An 18,277-nucleotide genomic window follows, 5' to 3' on the forward strand; every position below is an offset into this window, starting at 1 on the left:
CAGTGAGTCCTAGTTGTTCACACTCTTCCGGCCACGCTGTTCGGTGGGGAATGTTGCCCAGTGCGATGCAGCAGCTCAGCGCAGTGGGACAGAACCTCCTCCCCTGCCAGCCCCCAACCAGATAATGTGCTGGGATGGGGCAGCAGCACTCTCCCAGGTCCCAGGCAGCTTCCAGCCACGCTGCATGGGAGGGGACACTGCCCAGTGTGGTGCAGCACAGTGGGACCGAGCCCCCCTCCGCCAGGTAACATAGGATGGGGAAGGGGCCAGATGGGGATAGCGTGGGGGCCCCAGACTGGGAGTGGGATGGGGAGGAGTCATGAGGGGTGCTACATCATGAGGTCATGTGCCCCTCTTTGGTTGGTGCCCCCTTTGTGTTCCTCCTCCCTAGTTGCCCCAAATCAGAATGTTGAAATTATAAATGTGAGTAGTTCAGCTAAGGAAACAATTAAACATGAGATATTTTCTCTCTCCATTTGTGTTTAGATATCAATGAGTGTGAGATCTTTGGAACCTGCCCCCAGGACTGTAAGAATTCCAAAGGAAGTTACGAATGTTTCTGTGCTGATGGCTTTAGGTCTGTGGGTGATCAACAGGGAAAACAGTGTGCTGCCAATGGTATGTTTAACTGACAGCCTGACTGATTGCCGCCTGTGAAAAGCAAGCTGACTGTAATAGCTTTAAAGAATGTAGGCTTCCCCGTTATAACGGGAAAAAAACAAAAATCTTTTTGTGCAGCATTAGATTCTGTCTGGTTTACGTACATTCTTGTAACCTTGTACATCTTTGTGCAGGAATGTAAATACTCCCTCTCTGCTTCCATTTGTAAGAATTAAAATAATACCCACTTCTTGCAGGTATCTGACTTGATAAATACTCTAGAATATTTAGAGGGTGCCTGCCCTGTGCTCCCCTTCCTCCAGATTTCCTGAAAACAAAAGACTGTCTATGTTGCGGTTATCAACAAAAGGCAGCTGTCCATTAGCTCCCACCCCCAAAGGCTTTAGATTTCGTAACCTAATTAATGTATTAGAAGAAGACAGTTGTATTAGAGTGGTGCAAATCAAAGACAGTTTGCTGACAGATCACTGTTTATTGTTCATGGACTGATGAACACAAACAGGAGGATTTATAACAGCTCATTTATAACTCCAAGCATTAGTTCTGTCTCTTAGGTTAATGTCAGTGTGACAGTCACTGAGTAGGTTGATTCTGATTTCCTTCAGAAAATGAAAAACAAAGAGCTGGAGAAAACAGAAAGGAGGGCTGAGAATGGAACAGTAATAATATATGGTGATTGAGATGGGGTTGTGCTCTATATAAAAAGATACTCAGAGCTTCTAAAGGCTAAGTGATAAATAACGAGGTTGTGGTGTATGGAGTTAAATAACATAGCCTTACAAAGAGGAAGCAAGGCACCTGTCCTGTTTGCAGTGAGAATTTCTGAAAGCTGAAAAGCCAAGGGTGTGTAAGAAAACTTATTTAAAAAATAGTTTTAGAAGTTTCCAGTCCAAGGGCCTGAACCTGCAAACACTTACTACTCGGCTTATTATGGTGAGGGAGTGCACTGACGTCAACAGGACTAGTGATGGTAGTTAACACCAAGCCTAGCAGTAAGCAACTGTAGGATCAGTTTTGCAGACCCAAAAGGGTTCGGTAGTTCAGATGATTGTCCAAGTAAGTCTTTTTTCTATCAGGTTCTTATCCAAACATAACCTCTAAACCTTTAATTTAGGTTTGATCATGGGTAGTTTTCACCTGCTTCCCTTGTGAGAGTACTATTGAATTCAGAGAAGTAAAATCTATTGTTGCTTTCCAGGTAACCCACCATTGTTACTCCTGCCAGACAATGTGCGTATTCGGAGATACAATATCTCATCACAGCAGTACTCTGACTACATTGATAACCAGGAGCACATCCAAGCTATAGACTACGACTGGGATCCTGAGGGGATAGGCCTGAGTGAGTATATTTGAAGCTTTCATACTTAACTATGCATTATTGATTTCATAACTAGCATTAGTTTTGAAGGTTAATTTTCAAACTATATTAGTTAACAGTTCTGGTGGAGTGGATGTGTCCTTCAGCTATATGCCTCCCTCATACCTATCCTCTCACACCCTGTCAGTTCTTTAACTACATCTAGTCAGTGAGTTTTGGTTTGTTCTGTTATCTCTTTCTTTCCCTTTCATTTCTTACCCAAGGACATTGTGACTTTTATGACAGGGTCATGGCTGGTTCTTACTGTGTGTGCAAGCGTAGAAGGGTGCAAGAAGCCCCTCATCCTGGCACTCCCAACTTTAGGGCTGGCCACAGCTAGTTTCTGCACTCTTCTAACCTCAGCAGGCTTCAGGACTACAGTAGTCTGCACTCATGTGTCTCTCCTCCACCACTCATCCCTAGGGGGGAAAAGGCTGATGAATCCTTATGTTCTGTCATATGCCACCCTACCACTGAACTCATCCTCTGCCATGTGTAGCCCCTGCATGGGCTCACAAGATCCTGCCTGTGCTAGTCAATGAAATAGACATCAGAGGTAAGGCACTAACTCTTGCAAAATGTGGCATGGGATCTTTAATGATTTCAGCTGTACGTCTTATCCAGTGTATATTTTAGACTGATGATTTTAGAATTAATGCAAATTTTCCTATATTTTGCATTTTCATTGAGTGCCAACATGAGATTCTCACACAAACAGAAATATGTTAAATTGGTATCTCATGTACCATAGTTATCTCAGTAGGGGTAGGATCATCCAAAAATGAGTAAACATTTCAAATGACTTCACAATGAAAATGATCTTTGAATTTTTTGTAGGTATTGTATATTACAGCATTTTGGGACATGGCTCTGAGTTTGGATCCATCAAACGTGCTTATCTCCCCACTTTTGATGGCAGTGGAAACAATCCTGTGAAGGAAGTTGACTTGAATCTGAGATTCATAGTTAATCCTGATGGTCTAGCTGTGGACTGGGTTGGGAGGTGAGTAAACAGAAAAGTTAGGAATGTTACACATCTGAATATGGTAAGAGTCTGAGATATTGATTACCGGTTAGACATGTGAAATCCAGTCCTTTTATCTTAAACAGGCATGCATGAGAGATGAGAAATACGGTGCTAGTCTTGCATCCTGCACAAGCCGTCCTTGTGCTGGAGATGGGAGGTCTCAAGGTGGCCCAGATGAATGCACTTTTGTACGCACTTTGCTTCTTTGATCAGAAGCAGCATGTGTCTCAATCTAACACCTGTTGCCTATTGCATCATATGTTCAAGCTAGCTGCCTGGGCACTGCACCTACTTCCCAACTGGCAGATCAGTCATGCCTCATTAGGATTATGGTGCATGGGCCACTATGTTTGCTGGACATTCTCCCTGGCATTAAATTAAGAACCTGTGAAAGAACTTGCCCTGTGGCTTCTGCAGAGGGAGGAGGCTCTCAACTCCCTTTCTATCTGTCTGTCTTCTATTTGTCTAGGTTCTTACTTCGTTCTACCACCATAGTGTCTGAGTGCCATCCAAAACAGAAGAAAGGCAAGAGTTGAACATAGACTAGAATTATCAGAGAGTACTAGAATGTTAAGTGTGTGAAAGCGTTTCCTTTTCTTCCTTCAGCTGTTGGGCTAGAGAATTTAGTTTTTCACTTAACCCTGAAGGTGATGAGTCTGCAGCCATTGCTGTTCCTCTGGAAGAGAATTCCTTGGCCTTGCACCAGTTGTGGAGGAAGCTTGACCCCTCTGCTGTTATGAGATTAACTGCTGAAGCTGACCTTTTTGTTGTTCCTGTGGGATGGAACTACTGAAGGATGCTGTGGTCCTGAGTAGGAGGTGATGTTTTAGGTAGTTTGATCTAACGCCATGGAATGCCTTATGGGTGTAGGCAGAAATCTTAAAACGTACCCAGTGTTCTGTGGGGAGCTAATATTGTGAGTGGGGCACGATGTGCTCACAGTAGCAAGATTCATTTTTGAGATGGGCTGCTGCATATTGGACCAGCTGAAGTGTTTTAAGGCTGGTGCAATCATTCCAAGTACGGGGAAGTGCCCTTTGCCAACCTGGGTGTGACAAAAGTCACAGTGACCAGGTCAGTAAGGGACACAGCCTCTTGCTATCTACAAAGAGAATAAAACATTTTTGGCAGCACTAGCTATTTCAGCATCCAGAAACAGTGAGGAGTCTGAAAGCAACGCCCAGCCAAAGAAACAGCTTGACTGAAGACAGACTCCCTTAATGGTGGGAGATAGCACAGCAGTGATTATTTCTGTAAAATGTTTCCCTTTCCCCTCTGGCATCACCTCCACCTTACTTAGTTTTAGCATCAGTCAGCTGCCTTTCATCTGCTGGCTGATCTCACCCAGGCACTGAGATAGTTGAGTATCAGTCTTGCAAATGAGTGAAATTATTGTGCTGAGCTATTCATCTGAGTAGTGTGGATATTTGACTGTTAAGTTTCGTAGTTTTTCCCTGGTTGTTCAATCAAGATGTGGTGATAGAAGCACAACCTAGTGAGCAGTCTGGTAAAGTGAGGAAGAATTGCTCGTTACAGCTCTGAGTTCATGGCCTGAGGGAAAGGAACTTGGCCATCTCACTGCTTTCCTATTATGGGCGGTGGAAGGTCATCCATTAGCATAACTAGTGTTGTTTCTATTTGCACGTGCTAGCCTGGTACCTGACTGGGGGAGACCAGGATATTGGTAGTGGATGGACATAGTTGGAGACTGCCCTTTTTAGCTTGTTGGGTCTGAGTTACCAGTGTTGAGTCAGACTTCCTGTAGTTCTTCAAAGCTTCTTGTGTGAATGACTGATGATTTTAGAATTAGTGCAAGGAGAAAGGAGACAGATGTTTCCAGTCGTGAGCTTGATGGGTGGCTCCTGTTGCTCTGCCTCCTGGATTGGGTAATATGCTCTGTGAAATAGGTTGGCAGTTCGTCATCGCATGCTGTGTTGTTTACCAGGGCAGGGTGACACAATCTGGTTGGACGACGTGATTTTACTACCCTGAAAAATTCTGTTGGTCCTGACTCAATGGCTGAGGGGAAGAATTATCTCTTTTCTTCCACCACAGCTGTGTGATATAATTGGAGAAAACTTCTGTATTGAAACTTCTGTGTTGAGATTTACACTGTCAGCCTTCACGTTCTCTTACTGTCTGCTTTACCCATGGCAGATCAACCCGAGAACCAAGGTTATCTCTGAGGTCAGTAGGGGCTGGTTGCATTTATGTGTCAATATCTCCACAGTTGTGAGCAGGTGCAAACAACATACTGGTAAACACACCAGCAGCCTGTCTATCCTGGCACTGGATCTGTATTAGTACTAGAGCAATGGTGAGAGATTTAAATAAAAACCCGCTCAGTGTATACTTAGGGTCTTTCTACATGCAATGGGAGGTGTGACTGCAGTTTAGGCATATATACCCATGCTAGCTTTTATCTAGCTAGCCTGGCTAAAAACAGCACTGGAGATGTGGCAGGACAGACTGTGGTGTGGGCTGCACAAGCCTGCCTGGAACCCTGGATAAGTACTCGCCTTGCTAGTCCATGCTGGGGTATGTGACAGCACATCCTCATTGCTGTTTTTAGCTGTGTTAGCTAGATTAAAGCTTGTGTGAGTGTGCCTATCTGAGCTGTACTCACACCTCAGACTTCAGTGCAGACATACCCACAGGATCTATACACTGAGATGGGGGTCACATCTTTGTGCCTCTGTTTCCTCATCTGTGAAATAGGAAAAATAGGTCTGTCAAGCGATGAAAAACATTTAATCACAATTAATCACATTGTTAAAGAATTATAGAATACAATTTATTTAAATATTTTTGGGTGTTTTTGACATTTTCAAATATATTGATTTCAATTGCCACACAGAATACGAAGTGTACAGTGATCACTTTATATTATTATTTTTATTACAAATATTTGCATAGTATATTTCAATTCACCTAATACAAATCATGTTGTGCAATCTCTTTATCATGAAAGTTGAACTTACAGATGTAGAATTATGTAAAAAAAACTGCACTCAAAAATAAAATATAAAACTTTAAAGCCTACAAATCCACTCAGTCCTACTTCTTGTTTAGCCAATCGCTCAGACAAACAAGTTTGTTTACATTTGCAGGAGATAATGCTGCCTGCTTCTTGTTTACAATGTCACCTGAAAGTGAAAACAAGTGTTTGCATGGCACTGTTGTAACCAGCGTGGCAAGATATTTACGTGCCAGATGCGCTAAAGATTAATGTATCCCTTCATGCTTCAACCACCGTTCGAGAGGACGTGTCCATGCTGATGACAGGTTCTGCCTGATAATGATCCAAAGCAGTGCAGACCAATGCAAATTCATTTTCATCATGTGAGTCAGATGCCACCAGCAGAAGGTTGATTTTCTTTTTTGGTGGTTCAGGTTCTATAGTTTCTACATTGTAGTGTTGCTCTTTTAAAACTTCTGAAAGCATGCTCCATACCTCATCCCTCTCAAATTTTGGAAGGCACTTCAGATTCTTAACCCTTGGGTTGAGTGCTGTACCTATCTTTAGAAATCTCACATTGGTACCTTCTTTGCGGTTTGTGAAATCTATAGTGAAAGTATTCTTAAATTGAACATGTGCTGGGTTAGGGTTAGGGTTATAGAGACTGCTATAACATGACATATATGGCAGAATGCGGGTAAAACACAGAGCAGGAGACATATAATTCTCCCCCAAGGAGTTCAATCACAAATTTAATTAACGTATTATTCTTTTAATGAGATATATCAGCATGGAAGCATGTCCTCTGGAATGGTGGCCGAAGCAGGAAGGAGCATACGAATGTTTAGCATATCTGACACGTAAATACCTTGCAGTGCTGGCTACAAAAGTGCCTGTTCCTCACTTTTAGGTGACATTGTAAATAAGAAGTGGGCAGCATTACATCCTGTAAATGTAAACAAACTTGTTTGTCTTAGCAATTGGCTGAACAAGAAGTAGGACTCAGTGGACTTATGGGCTCTAAAATTTTATGTTGTTTTGTTTTTTTGAGTGCAGTCATGTAACAAAAAAAATCTATATTTTCATTACCTTTTCACGATAAAGAGATTGCACTACAGTACTTGTATGAGGTGAATTGAAAAATACTTTTCTTTTGTTTACCACTTTTACAGTGCAAATATTTTAATAAAAATAGTAATATAAAGTGAGCACTGAACATTTTATATTCTGTGTTGTAATTGAGATCAATATATTTGAAAATGTAGAAAAACATCAAAAATATTTAATACATTTCAATTGGTAATCTATTGTTTAACAGTGCGATTAATCACAATTTTTTTGAATTAATCGTGTGAGTTAACTGCGATTAATTGACAGCCCTAAGGAATGACAATACTTCCATACACTCACAGGGTGGTGATGAATCTACATTGGTTCAGAGAGAAGGCATGGTACAACTGCTAAATATTATTTTGTTGAATACGTGATCTTCTTTGAGATAGCTAAGAAGATTAACAAAGGTATTACAGTAAAGAGTAGCTAAATCCAAGGAAGAGCAAACACTGCTCTGCACATAGAATCAGAAAATCTGTATATCAGATACGATACTTAAAAATTCATAACAACCCTTGTTTCCGAAAATGTTTTTGTTAAAAGACAAAAATATAAAGTGGAGCTGTGGCCCCATCAGCCCAAACAGATGCACTCACAAGATTAATTCAAATGTAAATTAATTTTCAGTTTTAATGAATCAGCTTTCTGTTCCCAGAAGACTATAGCATCTGTGAAGATGCTCATTAGTTACGTGCAGTGCCTAAAAGTAACAATAAAACTCACAGTAGGACTTTTGTCAAGGTTATTTGACAGGAAACAAGGCCAGCTGTGGAAACTTCTGCACAAAGAGAAACCTAGTTAACCTTGTAGGTAAGGGCCACTGAATTCTGCAACAAGCTGCATCTAAATTCAACAGTGAGGTTTCTGTGGCACTGTGGTGACGCATGTTGGCAGTTCTACCATTCAACCAGTGCAGTATTCCTGTGTTAGTTATACTGGTATTAAATAAATGTGATTTTACAGGGCCCAATGTTTTTTCATGTGTCAGGTTTTTTTTTTATTTGATTACTGAGTGCTGTAAAAAACAACAACAAGAAACATATTAAAAGATAGGCAGATTTTCTCAGCCCTGTCCCCAGATATAACATCTTAACCTTTTACAGCATTTTGTGTTTAATATAATTCAGGCATCTTTACTGGACTGATGCTGGGACAAATCGAATAGAGGTAGCAAAGCTAGATGGACGGTACAGGAAGTGGCTTATTTCCTCTCTACTGGATCAACCAGCAGCTATTGTTGTGAATCCCAAGCTTGGGTAAGTATTTCAGGACCTCAAGGAGTTCTGGGAAATGGCACGCAGCAAGCAAGACAACAATAGAACAAGAACACAACAATAATCTATAAGATTGCTCAGTAACTGAAAAGACTAAGGCTACATGTTGCTGTTGATGTCCATACAAATTTCTGTCCATATCTTGACTGCAGGGAATTTTTAAATAAGGGAATGTATTTCAGGGCCAGATTTCAGGAGGGGTCTGGTTTGGTGTTACAACAGGGGCTTAGAGGTCAAACTGTCGTGTCTCAAACTGCAGAGCCTCAACTTGTGACACTGACTCCTTAACATACCTATTAAAGATGTCTTTCCTATAACTCCTCCTGCCTTTCATATTATCGTTACTCAAGAAACAGGAAAAGCTGTGGGAATATCTTTCCATTTATTCAGACTACAAGAACCAAAGAAACGTCATCATTTTCCTTTTTTATTATTTGTTTTGGCCAGCCAGTCCCCATTTTGTATTCAGCATCACACAAGACACATAAATAATGGCTGATCCAGCAAAGCACAATTCCTCCCCAGCTCTTCTCTTCCTCTGTGGGAGAGGGAGTAAGTTCCTTCTACCCTTTTTGGGTGTAGCTTACTTCTTTTGTGCGTGACCAGCTCTGCTGGCGGGCTGGATGGTGGAGGCTTATCTCTATCCGCTCCTCATTCCTTCTCATCCCTTCCATGATCCCTTGCTCACAGGGAATAGCATCAGACAGTCAGCCCCTTCTGCGGCCAGAGCAGTAATCTGGGCAACCCTAACATTGATGCACAGAGCTGGAGGGAGTCATTCTCCCCTGCTCAGCTGCACTATGGGAAAGTTGTGTCTAGCCCATGGGTTGTTCCCTTAAAGTCAATGTATGAGTAAGGACTGCTTGCTTGCCACTCTGCACTATTTATCTTTGTTGCAATTTTCATTATGTATTAAACGGGAAATGGTATAAATACATTGGCATATTTAACATCTCTGAGTGATGCATATCATAGGTCAAACACTCAGCTGGAGAAAATTGGGATAGATCCTTTGAAGCCAAAGACCTGTTTTGAGTTACATGAACTGAGGATAGCACCCAAAGGAAACTGCTGAAAGCCCTTTTCCCTGAATGACCCCGTTAAAATTGCCTCTGCAACTGCCCCCTCTCCACCTGAGTGCCAAGATGCAGAAACTCTCCTTTAACGTTTGTTTTCCATGTTATTCATTCATAAGAATTTGCTCATTTGTTGAGTTCTGTGTGTGTTTTTCCCGATCCCAGTCTGCAGATCAGGAGTTACACAACAGTCTCTTTGATGAGTCCTAGACTTAGTTATTGGATGATGCTGAAGAAAACAATCCCAACCACTGAATTCTAAGTTATTTTAAATTCTAGTTGTATTCTTATAGGCTTATGTATTGGACTGACTGGGGGAGGCAGCCAAAGATTGAATGTGCCTGGATGGATGGACAGCAAAGGCGAACGCTGGTTTCTGAAGACCTTGGCTGGCCCACAGGCCTTTCTATTGATTATCTCAACAATGACAGGCTGTACTGGACTGATTCTAAAGAAAATATTATTGAATCCATGAGACCTGATGGAACAGACAGAACCGCTATATTACATGGAGGTAGGAAATTTACATGAATGTTGTATATATTTCTGGTTTAAAAAATTAATGTGAATGTAGGGCCAGATTTTCAAGTACTCAGATCTCACAACTGGAGCCAGATTTTCCAAAACACTCAGCTCCCAATTAGGTACCTTATTAAGAAACAGACTTGGTAGTGTTTTGCATTCACTTTGCATGCGTGTAAATGACTATGCAAGATGGTTGAGAATTAGGTCCACTGCGATTAACTTGCATGAGCAAAACAGACAGAATATGGCACAAACTGGATTGATTATTGCTGTTTTACATGTGTTATCAATTTGCAGGTGCAGTGGCCTGTTCTTTTCAATCATGCGATGACATTTCAATCAATACCAATGCAAGTGGTTAATGAATAATATACTTGATTCAAGGAGAAGAATAGTTCGCTCATCAATACTGCTAGGGATTCTTTGCTAACTGATTATTTTTTTTGTTCCTTTGAGAAGTCAGCAGTCCGTACAGCCTTGATGTCTTTGAAGGCCATTTATATTGGATTTCTAAGGAAAGAGGTGAAGTCTGGAAGGAAGATAAATTTGGAAATGGAGAAAAGGTTAAAGTGCTGACTGTAAACCCTTGGCTCACTCAAGTGCGTATCTATCATCAGCATAGATACAATCAGTCAGGTAATCACCACTCTTGGATGTTCTGTTCCCTGTTATCTGGAAACTGCTATCCCAAATGAATAACAATGCCTTCAAAAAGCTTAATAATAGCCTGTGAATTGGCAGATCTCTAAGTACATGAAGTACGTATTTTTGAAAGCATAAAGATGGAACTGAGATTGATAAATGTATTAAATATATATATAGAGAGAGATGCGGGAACATATAAAATAAAGCAGGGTTTAAACACAGAAGAACAGTACATTTCTCTTTTGCAGTCATTTAGCACAAAATTATTCCTGAGTTCATTTTCCCCCTCCTACAGCTTCTACGCAGGAGGCAACAAGAATTGATATTTGCACTCCAAAAGCACAAAGTGCAGGCCACTCATTACTGCCTCCTGTATAGACCACCTCTATCTTAACTCTCCTGCAATGGCAAGTAAAAGCAGGGCTTCCCAGGAGAAGTTCATACTACTCTAGCATGCTCTTCCTAGAAGGCTTCGTCTGCACTATGGTGGTGTGTGGTGTCCATGTAGCCACATGCCACAGTGAAAAGCAAGGTGTGTCCACATTGCGATGTGTAGCTAGATGTGAAAGACTCCACCAGCACAGAGAGTGGCAAGGAGAGGCGCAGCAGGGAAAGGCTCCAGCAATGGGGAGCTGGCAGAGTGTTTTCTCACTGCCTCTCCTGTGCCAGAGCCTTTCCCCGCTGCTGGAGTCTTTCACTGCAGCAGGGAAGGGCTCCAGCAACAGGGAGCTGGTGGAAGGAAGCAGGCAGTGTAGATGCTCAGACAATGGAGATGTTCTGTTCCTTCACCTCCTTGTGCACTTGGTTTGAAAGCTGTAATTTAGCCCTTGTAATGAATGTAAAAGAAGACAGAAGATTTTAATATAAAATACAGTATTTGTAAGCCATCTTGGTTGTTTTACATGTAGAAAAAGCACTTGTTTTAAAATTTTACTGTAATAATCATGAGGTACTTTAGTGACAGGTGGAAAACCCCCTGTTTATGTCTCAGAAATGCTGCTAGAATGCTCCTCCAGTTAACCTTTGTTATATCTGCATTTCAGTGCCTAATCCTTGTAAAGATGTCTGCAGCCATCTCTGCTTACTGAGACCAGGGGGATACACTTGCTCTTGTCCACAAGGGACTCGTTTTATAGAAGGCAGCACCACAGAATGTGATGCAGGTAGAGTGAATTGTCCAACTGCAAATGGAACCACTGACTGAGTAGTATTTTCCTTTAATATGTCCTTCTGATTTGGAGGGGGAATGTATATAGCTTTTCCATGATTAATAAAGCATTCTTGAATTAGAAATACAAACTGGGAGGAGGGTTCTTCAGTGGTTAAAGCAGGAGCCCTGAAGCCAGAACATGTGAATTATATTGCCAGTTATACCACTGATTTGCTGTTACCTTGGACAGGTCACTTAACTTCTTTGTACCTCAGTTCTTTGTAAAATAGACATGATAACATCAACTCTATAAAATTTGCCAGGTTTCAGGTTCAGCTGTGAAACAGGCCATTGTTCACAAAAACCATTCACAAGTGTACAGCTGTCTCCAGAGACCCCTGGCGATTTGTTTCTAATGAGTTGAACCAGAACTGCAGACCCGTACACCCTTGACCTTTGGGGAAGTTAGGTTCCAAATGTGGATTCAAACTTTGTAGCCTAGGTTAGGTCCCGTGCACATTACAGCTATAGCCAGGGGACCAAGTTACAACATGGATACAGATGGTGTGTAACCTAACCCGCTAGCAATGGTAGGAAATTTTCCAGTGGAACATTCTTCGTAGGAAAATGCTAACTTGTTGAAAGCAAAATATTTCACGGAAACATTTTGGAAAAAAATTATTTTATGGGGGAAAAAACAGAACAGAGCCTTCAGATAAGGTCTAAACATTGTCTTTTGGCCTTTTTCTGAATTGAACAGTTTGATTTTCTGTTTCAAAATGGCTTTTTTGTTTCAATTTTAAAAAATTATATAATATTGTGTAATCTTTTTAAAGATCAAAATGGGAACAAAACATTTCAATTTTATCAAAACAAATCTTTTTTAAAAAATTTCATTCTGTGGGTAACTGGAATGTTTTGTTTCATTCCGTTTTGACCTGACTAACGGATATGATTGTCATCAGCTGCTCTACAAGTTTAAGCCATGAGCAACCAGATTCTTTTATTCTGTTATGAACCATTTGTGTGTATACATTAGTACATATACGTTAGTGTAAATGGAACCTTAGAAACATAGGAGAATGAAGCAGTGTATGACAAAATGCAGATTATATTTACCAGTTATGTACATTTTTCTTTTGGGTGATCAGTAAACGTTTTTGTACAATACATGTGAGAGAAGACACGAAGCTCAAAGTACATCCAGAGATCATTTACAAGTAATTGGCTTATCATGCAAACCTTTTAAATATAAGCATTCAGTGCTAAATTGTAGAATTGCACCAGACCATACAGTGCCATCAGGAGCACTTGGGAAGCACATTTGCTGTGCCTTCCTTGAACACCCACCCAAAGTGGTAGAGAGAGGTATGGGGTCCATGAGCATGCTCCCACCTCTCTCCACCCTCAATAGATAAAATGGGGGCAATACCCAGGAAAAGTCCTTGCACTGTGTGAATGTGAGGGCTGCCATTTTACTTAGCTGTTAACTGAGATTCCAGATGTTCTCTTCTTTGTGCACCCGGGGAGTCTGGGTTCTGGCTTAGTTTGGTTAATAGCACCTCATCACAATAAAAAGTACAAAAGATGAGCCAAACATATCCTAATCTTATTTGCACCTTGATGGGCAATAACTATAACAAAGTGGTCCTTGTGACACTAAATCTAGGCTACTTCTCTACAGTTAATCCATCTGCAGGATTAAGAATGAACATTGGTAAGGCTAAGGCTATGATGGCAGAGGGAGGAGGACCCACCATGAAGGATATTATAGATAGAGAACTTACAAGAGTGAAAGAATTTAAATACCTAGGTCAATGATTGCTGGCAATGGCACCCTCCTGTGTCATGCCCAGCATTGTACCAAAGCTGCTTCCTGCAAATGGTGGGAGCTGACACCAGTTACCTGTGAAAAAAAGATACTAATAAGTTTAAAAGGTAGAGTGTATTGTAATTTGATACATCCCAATGTATGGAATGGAGACTTGGCCAGCCATGAGAAAAGAAATTAGTATGCTCTGCTCTATGAAATGAAGATGTTAAAATGGTCATATGGATGGATGCTCTGTGATAGGCAGCTAAATGAGATTGAGGAGATCCTAATGAGAGTTGCCCTAACTGAAGACAAGTTGAGGGAGCTAGTCTATGTTGGTATGGACATGTCCAGCAGAGACCCAAGAGTTACATTGATAAGCCCTTGCTGTGATCGTGGACAGAAGATGATGAAAGAGGAGGCCAGAGACCCAGTTCATGGACTGGATATCAGTGGAGCTTAGAAAGACCAGGTTGCCTAATAGTCATGAGTTTTGGAAGAAGGCTATAAAAGTTGCCAACCTCAAATAGGGAAGTGGCAAGATAAAAGAAGAGTTAATCTGTCTGTTATGAATTGCAATAGACTTTTTTCAGGTCAGCGACAGACAATTTCACAAGCTATTCCACAAAGATAGTGCCACCTGTGATTTACATTTACTCATTACTCTGTCGTACTTTGACTTATTATTATCACAAGATACTATTTAGGCATTAAGTATTGGATCATCTCCAGGCAGGCCAAGGAGATATTTCAGTTTACCACTGCATCTCATTTGTATCTAGCACAAGTTTGTTTTGAACTTTGAAGCAACAACCTTGCAAATTGCTTTAGCTACATTTTATGACAGTGATTTGCTGTTTATTGCTCATAGTGCCTGTATTTGTTACCCTTAATTAAACTGCTTTAAATAATCTGGCCAGAAATGAAGAAAAACAGGTCATGATTTTGTTTTGGAAAAAAATAATTGTACAACAAAAGGAATTTTACAGTATTGGGCCCAGTGACTCAGTTTTCTGTTCCTGTTTGGAACTTCGCTCTAAGCTTTTATGTGATACCTAACTAGACAGTGGAGCTTAACCATTTAGTTGTCATATAGTTTTGTTTGTTTTTTTATCATTTCCCCAAACTAAGGCCTCTAGTTGGAAGCAGAGACCTTAGCCCCAAATCTGGGATCCCTATATAAGCTAAATTACCATTGACACGAATAGGAGTTTTGCTTGAGTAAAGGTTTCAGGAATGGACTACTTCTGACTGGAAAGTAGATAAATTGTACTACATAAAAACTGTTATGGCTCATCTAGTATATCTAGCTTGTACGTGTAAGGAAGAGAGAGCCAAAATGCATCTTTCTTTATAGACTATAAAAGCATAGAGGATTCAGACCTTTCCCATAATATTTGTACCATGCTTTTTAGTGTGTAGATTTCCCAAAATCTGAATTAAGGCCAGTAAAATTATACTTTAAAGAACCTTACTCTCTTTTTGAAGATCTTCATTAGGTTCAATATCAAAACATCAGAAGAATCTCTGTGGGTTTCTCTTAAAAATGTACCAATCCAATATTATATGGATGTCTCTAGTCCAAGTCAGACAATGTTGCAGCCTCAGGAGGTACCTGAAGAGTGACTGAAACAGTAGCATGACATTTAATGGGCTCCAATGCTGAATAATGTGGAGCTTGAGCTGCTTTGTGCTGACACAGTGCAATGTAGATAATAAATGGAGAATCCTCGGATTTGGGATTTCTCCCCCTTTGTCATTGTCCTACTTGGGGCACATCAGAGGTTCTTTCCTCCTGTTTAAAAGCAAGTTTCCATCCACTATTGCCCTCATTCTCTCCAAAAAATAAATGCATCATTTCTGGACAAATCACTTAATGCTCGTCCCTATGGGACTGAATCTCCCAGCTGGCTTGAAGAGGAGTTTGGGACAGATGAGGTAGGATAATATTGCATTCTGAATTTTCTGCAGGCAGGGAACAAGAGATTTGCTTGACCTGACCTTGCTGTGTCTGTAACTTTCCAGTATTAGAAGCATACACTGCAGTGTCCAGCAATTTTCCTTTACATTTCTTCATTGTATATGCAAGAGATACTGTTGAAACCTGCACCCTTCTTGATGCTACTGAACCATTTTTACTGAATAACCTCGTATTATGCAAGAATAGAAGTTTTACCTGGATTAAAGATTGTATTTTGGCAGGACAGTAAATGTAGTAACAACCTATGTCCCTGGCATTAAGAGCAGTGTTTTCAAAAAACTGCATCTGGATTTGAATTTGCAAATGTCAGCACATACTCAGTTTGTGATTGCATACACAAAATTAAAAACCTGGTTGAAATTTGGCCCTAAAAGTAAACTTAAAAAAATTGCATGGTGGCATATGCTTTGCTGAGTATGGCTTATTAACACATGCATGGCTTTCCATTTCTGCAGCCATTGAATCCCCTCCAACAATGCCACCAGCATGTAGGTGTACGTATGGAGGAACATGCTATATTGATGAAAATGATCTTCCCAAATGCAAGTAAGTCACTGTTGTAGTGGCCGTAGGTCAGAGTTTGCTGGTTTAGTAACACACTAGGGTTCAGTTCTTCAAAATGTAGTTACAATAATGCATTAACAGAAGATCTAACACACTGATAATAGCGTATTTGTAGCAATGGTAGGAAAAATGCACATGACCATAAACCATTAGCAAATAAGTAGTTTGAAACTAAAAGGTTTGGAAAGGGGGAAAAAAAGCAAACCATAAAGATTTCTCTAGTACAAGCTACAAAATGATGACAAATTTGGTGAGGGGGGAAAGACCTGTAAATGCACAGAGGTAGGAGCCAGTAGGTGCTGCCGATGCTCCACGGAAACCAAATCTCCAGTTTTGGTGGAGAAACTAATTACTCTAGTTTCTGACTCAGCATTACCTGTATGTCTATTTCTAAGCAGATAACAGGCATATTATTTTTACAGTCAGTGAAACATGTAATTACTAAGAAGTGAGTTGAACTCTACTGCCTGTAGGTAAACATTACAAAATATAATAATAAAGTGTACCCACTAGACTTAATAAAAGACAAACGGTTAAACTATCTCCCTTATATTCACAGGTGTTCTTATGGCTACACAGGAAATTATTGTGAAATAGGATTGTCAAAGGGAGTGCCTCCTGGAACAAGTAAGCTTCAAGTATATATTAAACTCGGTAACTGAGCTCAGTTGCATGTCAGTTTAAGGTCAACCTTATACTTCTGACAGGGCTTTTTTAACTTTTGAGGTATGCTTGTTTTAATATTTACTTACTCTTCTATCTCTGGTAGCAGCAGTAGCAGTGTTGCTGACAGTCATTCTAATCATAATAATTGGAGCATTGGCAGTTGGAGGGTTCTTTAACTACAGACGGACAGGCTCCCTCTTACCAGCACTTCCCAAACTACCAAGGTATGTTTCACAAGACAGATTGTTGATTACATTTGTAGATCAGATGTTTACATTTGTGACTGAATGTTTCTTAAGTGGGGCTGGGGCTGGGGTAGGGCAGGGCGGGGGGGAGGCTGGCAGCTCGCAACCCCCAGTTTGAGAAATCCTGTTCTACAGACACAAGGAAAGTGCAGGGTTAAAGCAATTCCTAAAGATTTATGCTTACAGTTAATAACAAAGCTGGTCATACCTGACAACAAAGATTACCATATTGTCACACTACTCTGGGCCCCAATTAGTTTTCACATAAATAAATACAATATGCTTTTTAACTGGATATTAGACTAGGTATTGAGTTCAGAGGGATGGCTAAATATGTTTATTTTAATTACTTTATCAAAGGTTGTAAGACTACAACTCAGACAAGTTAGATACAGGAACTCTTTAACCATTAGAAGGCTGAGCTCTTCTGTAATGTTGTACTTACCTGCAAGGGATGCTAGGCCAAATACCCACATTTCATGTTTATGACAGGCAGGAGACCTCTGTCAGATCACTGGCCACCTGAGAAGCACAGCAATCCAGTGAAATTCAACTTCATGAATTGTTATCATTTTTTAAAAAAGTTTGACATTTTAAAGTGAAAAAAGGGAGATGAAAACAATACTTCTAAAAAGAAGGGACTCAGAGCACAAGCAGGTTTTTAAACATTTCTTTGAAAATATCTATTTTATTTAAAACATTTACTCTTTTTTTCTTTCAAACTTAAAATTGGTTCTGGAAGTACATGGGTGAGAAATGACACTTTCAGCTGCAGATCAAACGTGTGTGTGTGCACATGGCTGGGTGCTAGTCTACACACACACTGTTTGAACCAATGTTTCAAACCATTATAATTAAGTCAATGAAACTTGTAAAGTAGACCCGGACCTAGTTATACTCATAAAAAAGTGTTTGTCTTGGTATGCCAAAACAAGCAACCCCCATATACACACTTCTATATCTTTATAACTGCGTCCACACTAGTGATTACACGAACGTCATCATATTAGTTTCTGATCTGATACAGCTAAATGAGTGCAAAACTGTTGTAGATCAGCCCTGAGAGCAAGTGTTAGAGTTCTAACTGTTGGTTGCTGACAGTAATATTCTGTTTCTGCGTTATTTCATGGAAATGGTCATTGCATCACCAGATACTGAGTAAGTGAAAGTTTTAAAACACTTACCTGCCTTTTTCTATTGTCAATTTCCATGAAAATGGGGTCCACAGAAATAGAGTTCTAAATCTTAGTCCTCTAAC

At 40.4% G+C, this 18,277-nt stretch overlaps 1 protein-coding gene across 2 annotated transcripts in view; it reads left to right on the forward strand.

Annotated features, from left to right (window-relative positions):
* Positions 1-18,277, forward strand: part of LRP2 (LDL receptor related protein 2) — a 191,998-nt gene that overhangs the window by 157,235 nt on the left and 16,486 nt on the right. The window contains exons 66-75 of one of the 2 annotated variants that reach the window (XM_050916323.1): positions 487-618; positions 1,820-1,963; positions 2,819-2,984; positions 8,208-8,336; positions 9,724-9,944; positions 10,415-10,591; positions 11,644-11,763; positions 16,000-16,090; positions 16,668-16,735; positions 16,881-16,998. In XM_050916323.1, coding sequence (XP_050772280.1) covers positions 487-618; positions 1,820-1,963; positions 2,819-2,984; positions 8,208-8,336; positions 9,724-9,944; positions 10,415-10,591; positions 11,644-11,763; positions 16,000-16,090; positions 16,668-16,735; positions 16,881-16,998 — 1,366 coding nt within the window. Of the gene's footprint in view, positions 1-486; positions 619-1,819; positions 1,964-2,818; positions 2,985-8,207; positions 8,337-9,723; positions 9,945-10,414; positions 10,592-11,643; positions 11,764-15,999; positions 16,091-16,667; positions 16,736-16,877; positions 16,999-18,277 lie in introns of both variants that reach the window. The other variant, XM_050916322.1, reaches the window with a different exon arrangement.

The sequence above is a fragment of the Gopherus flavomarginatus genome, chromosome 10 (genome assembly GCF_025201925.1).
Source record: "Gopherus flavomarginatus isolate rGopFla2 chromosome 10, rGopFla2.mat.asm, whole genome shotgun sequence".
Lineage (NCBI taxonomy): Eukaryota > Metazoa > Chordata > Testudines > Testudinidae > Gopherus > Gopherus flavomarginatus.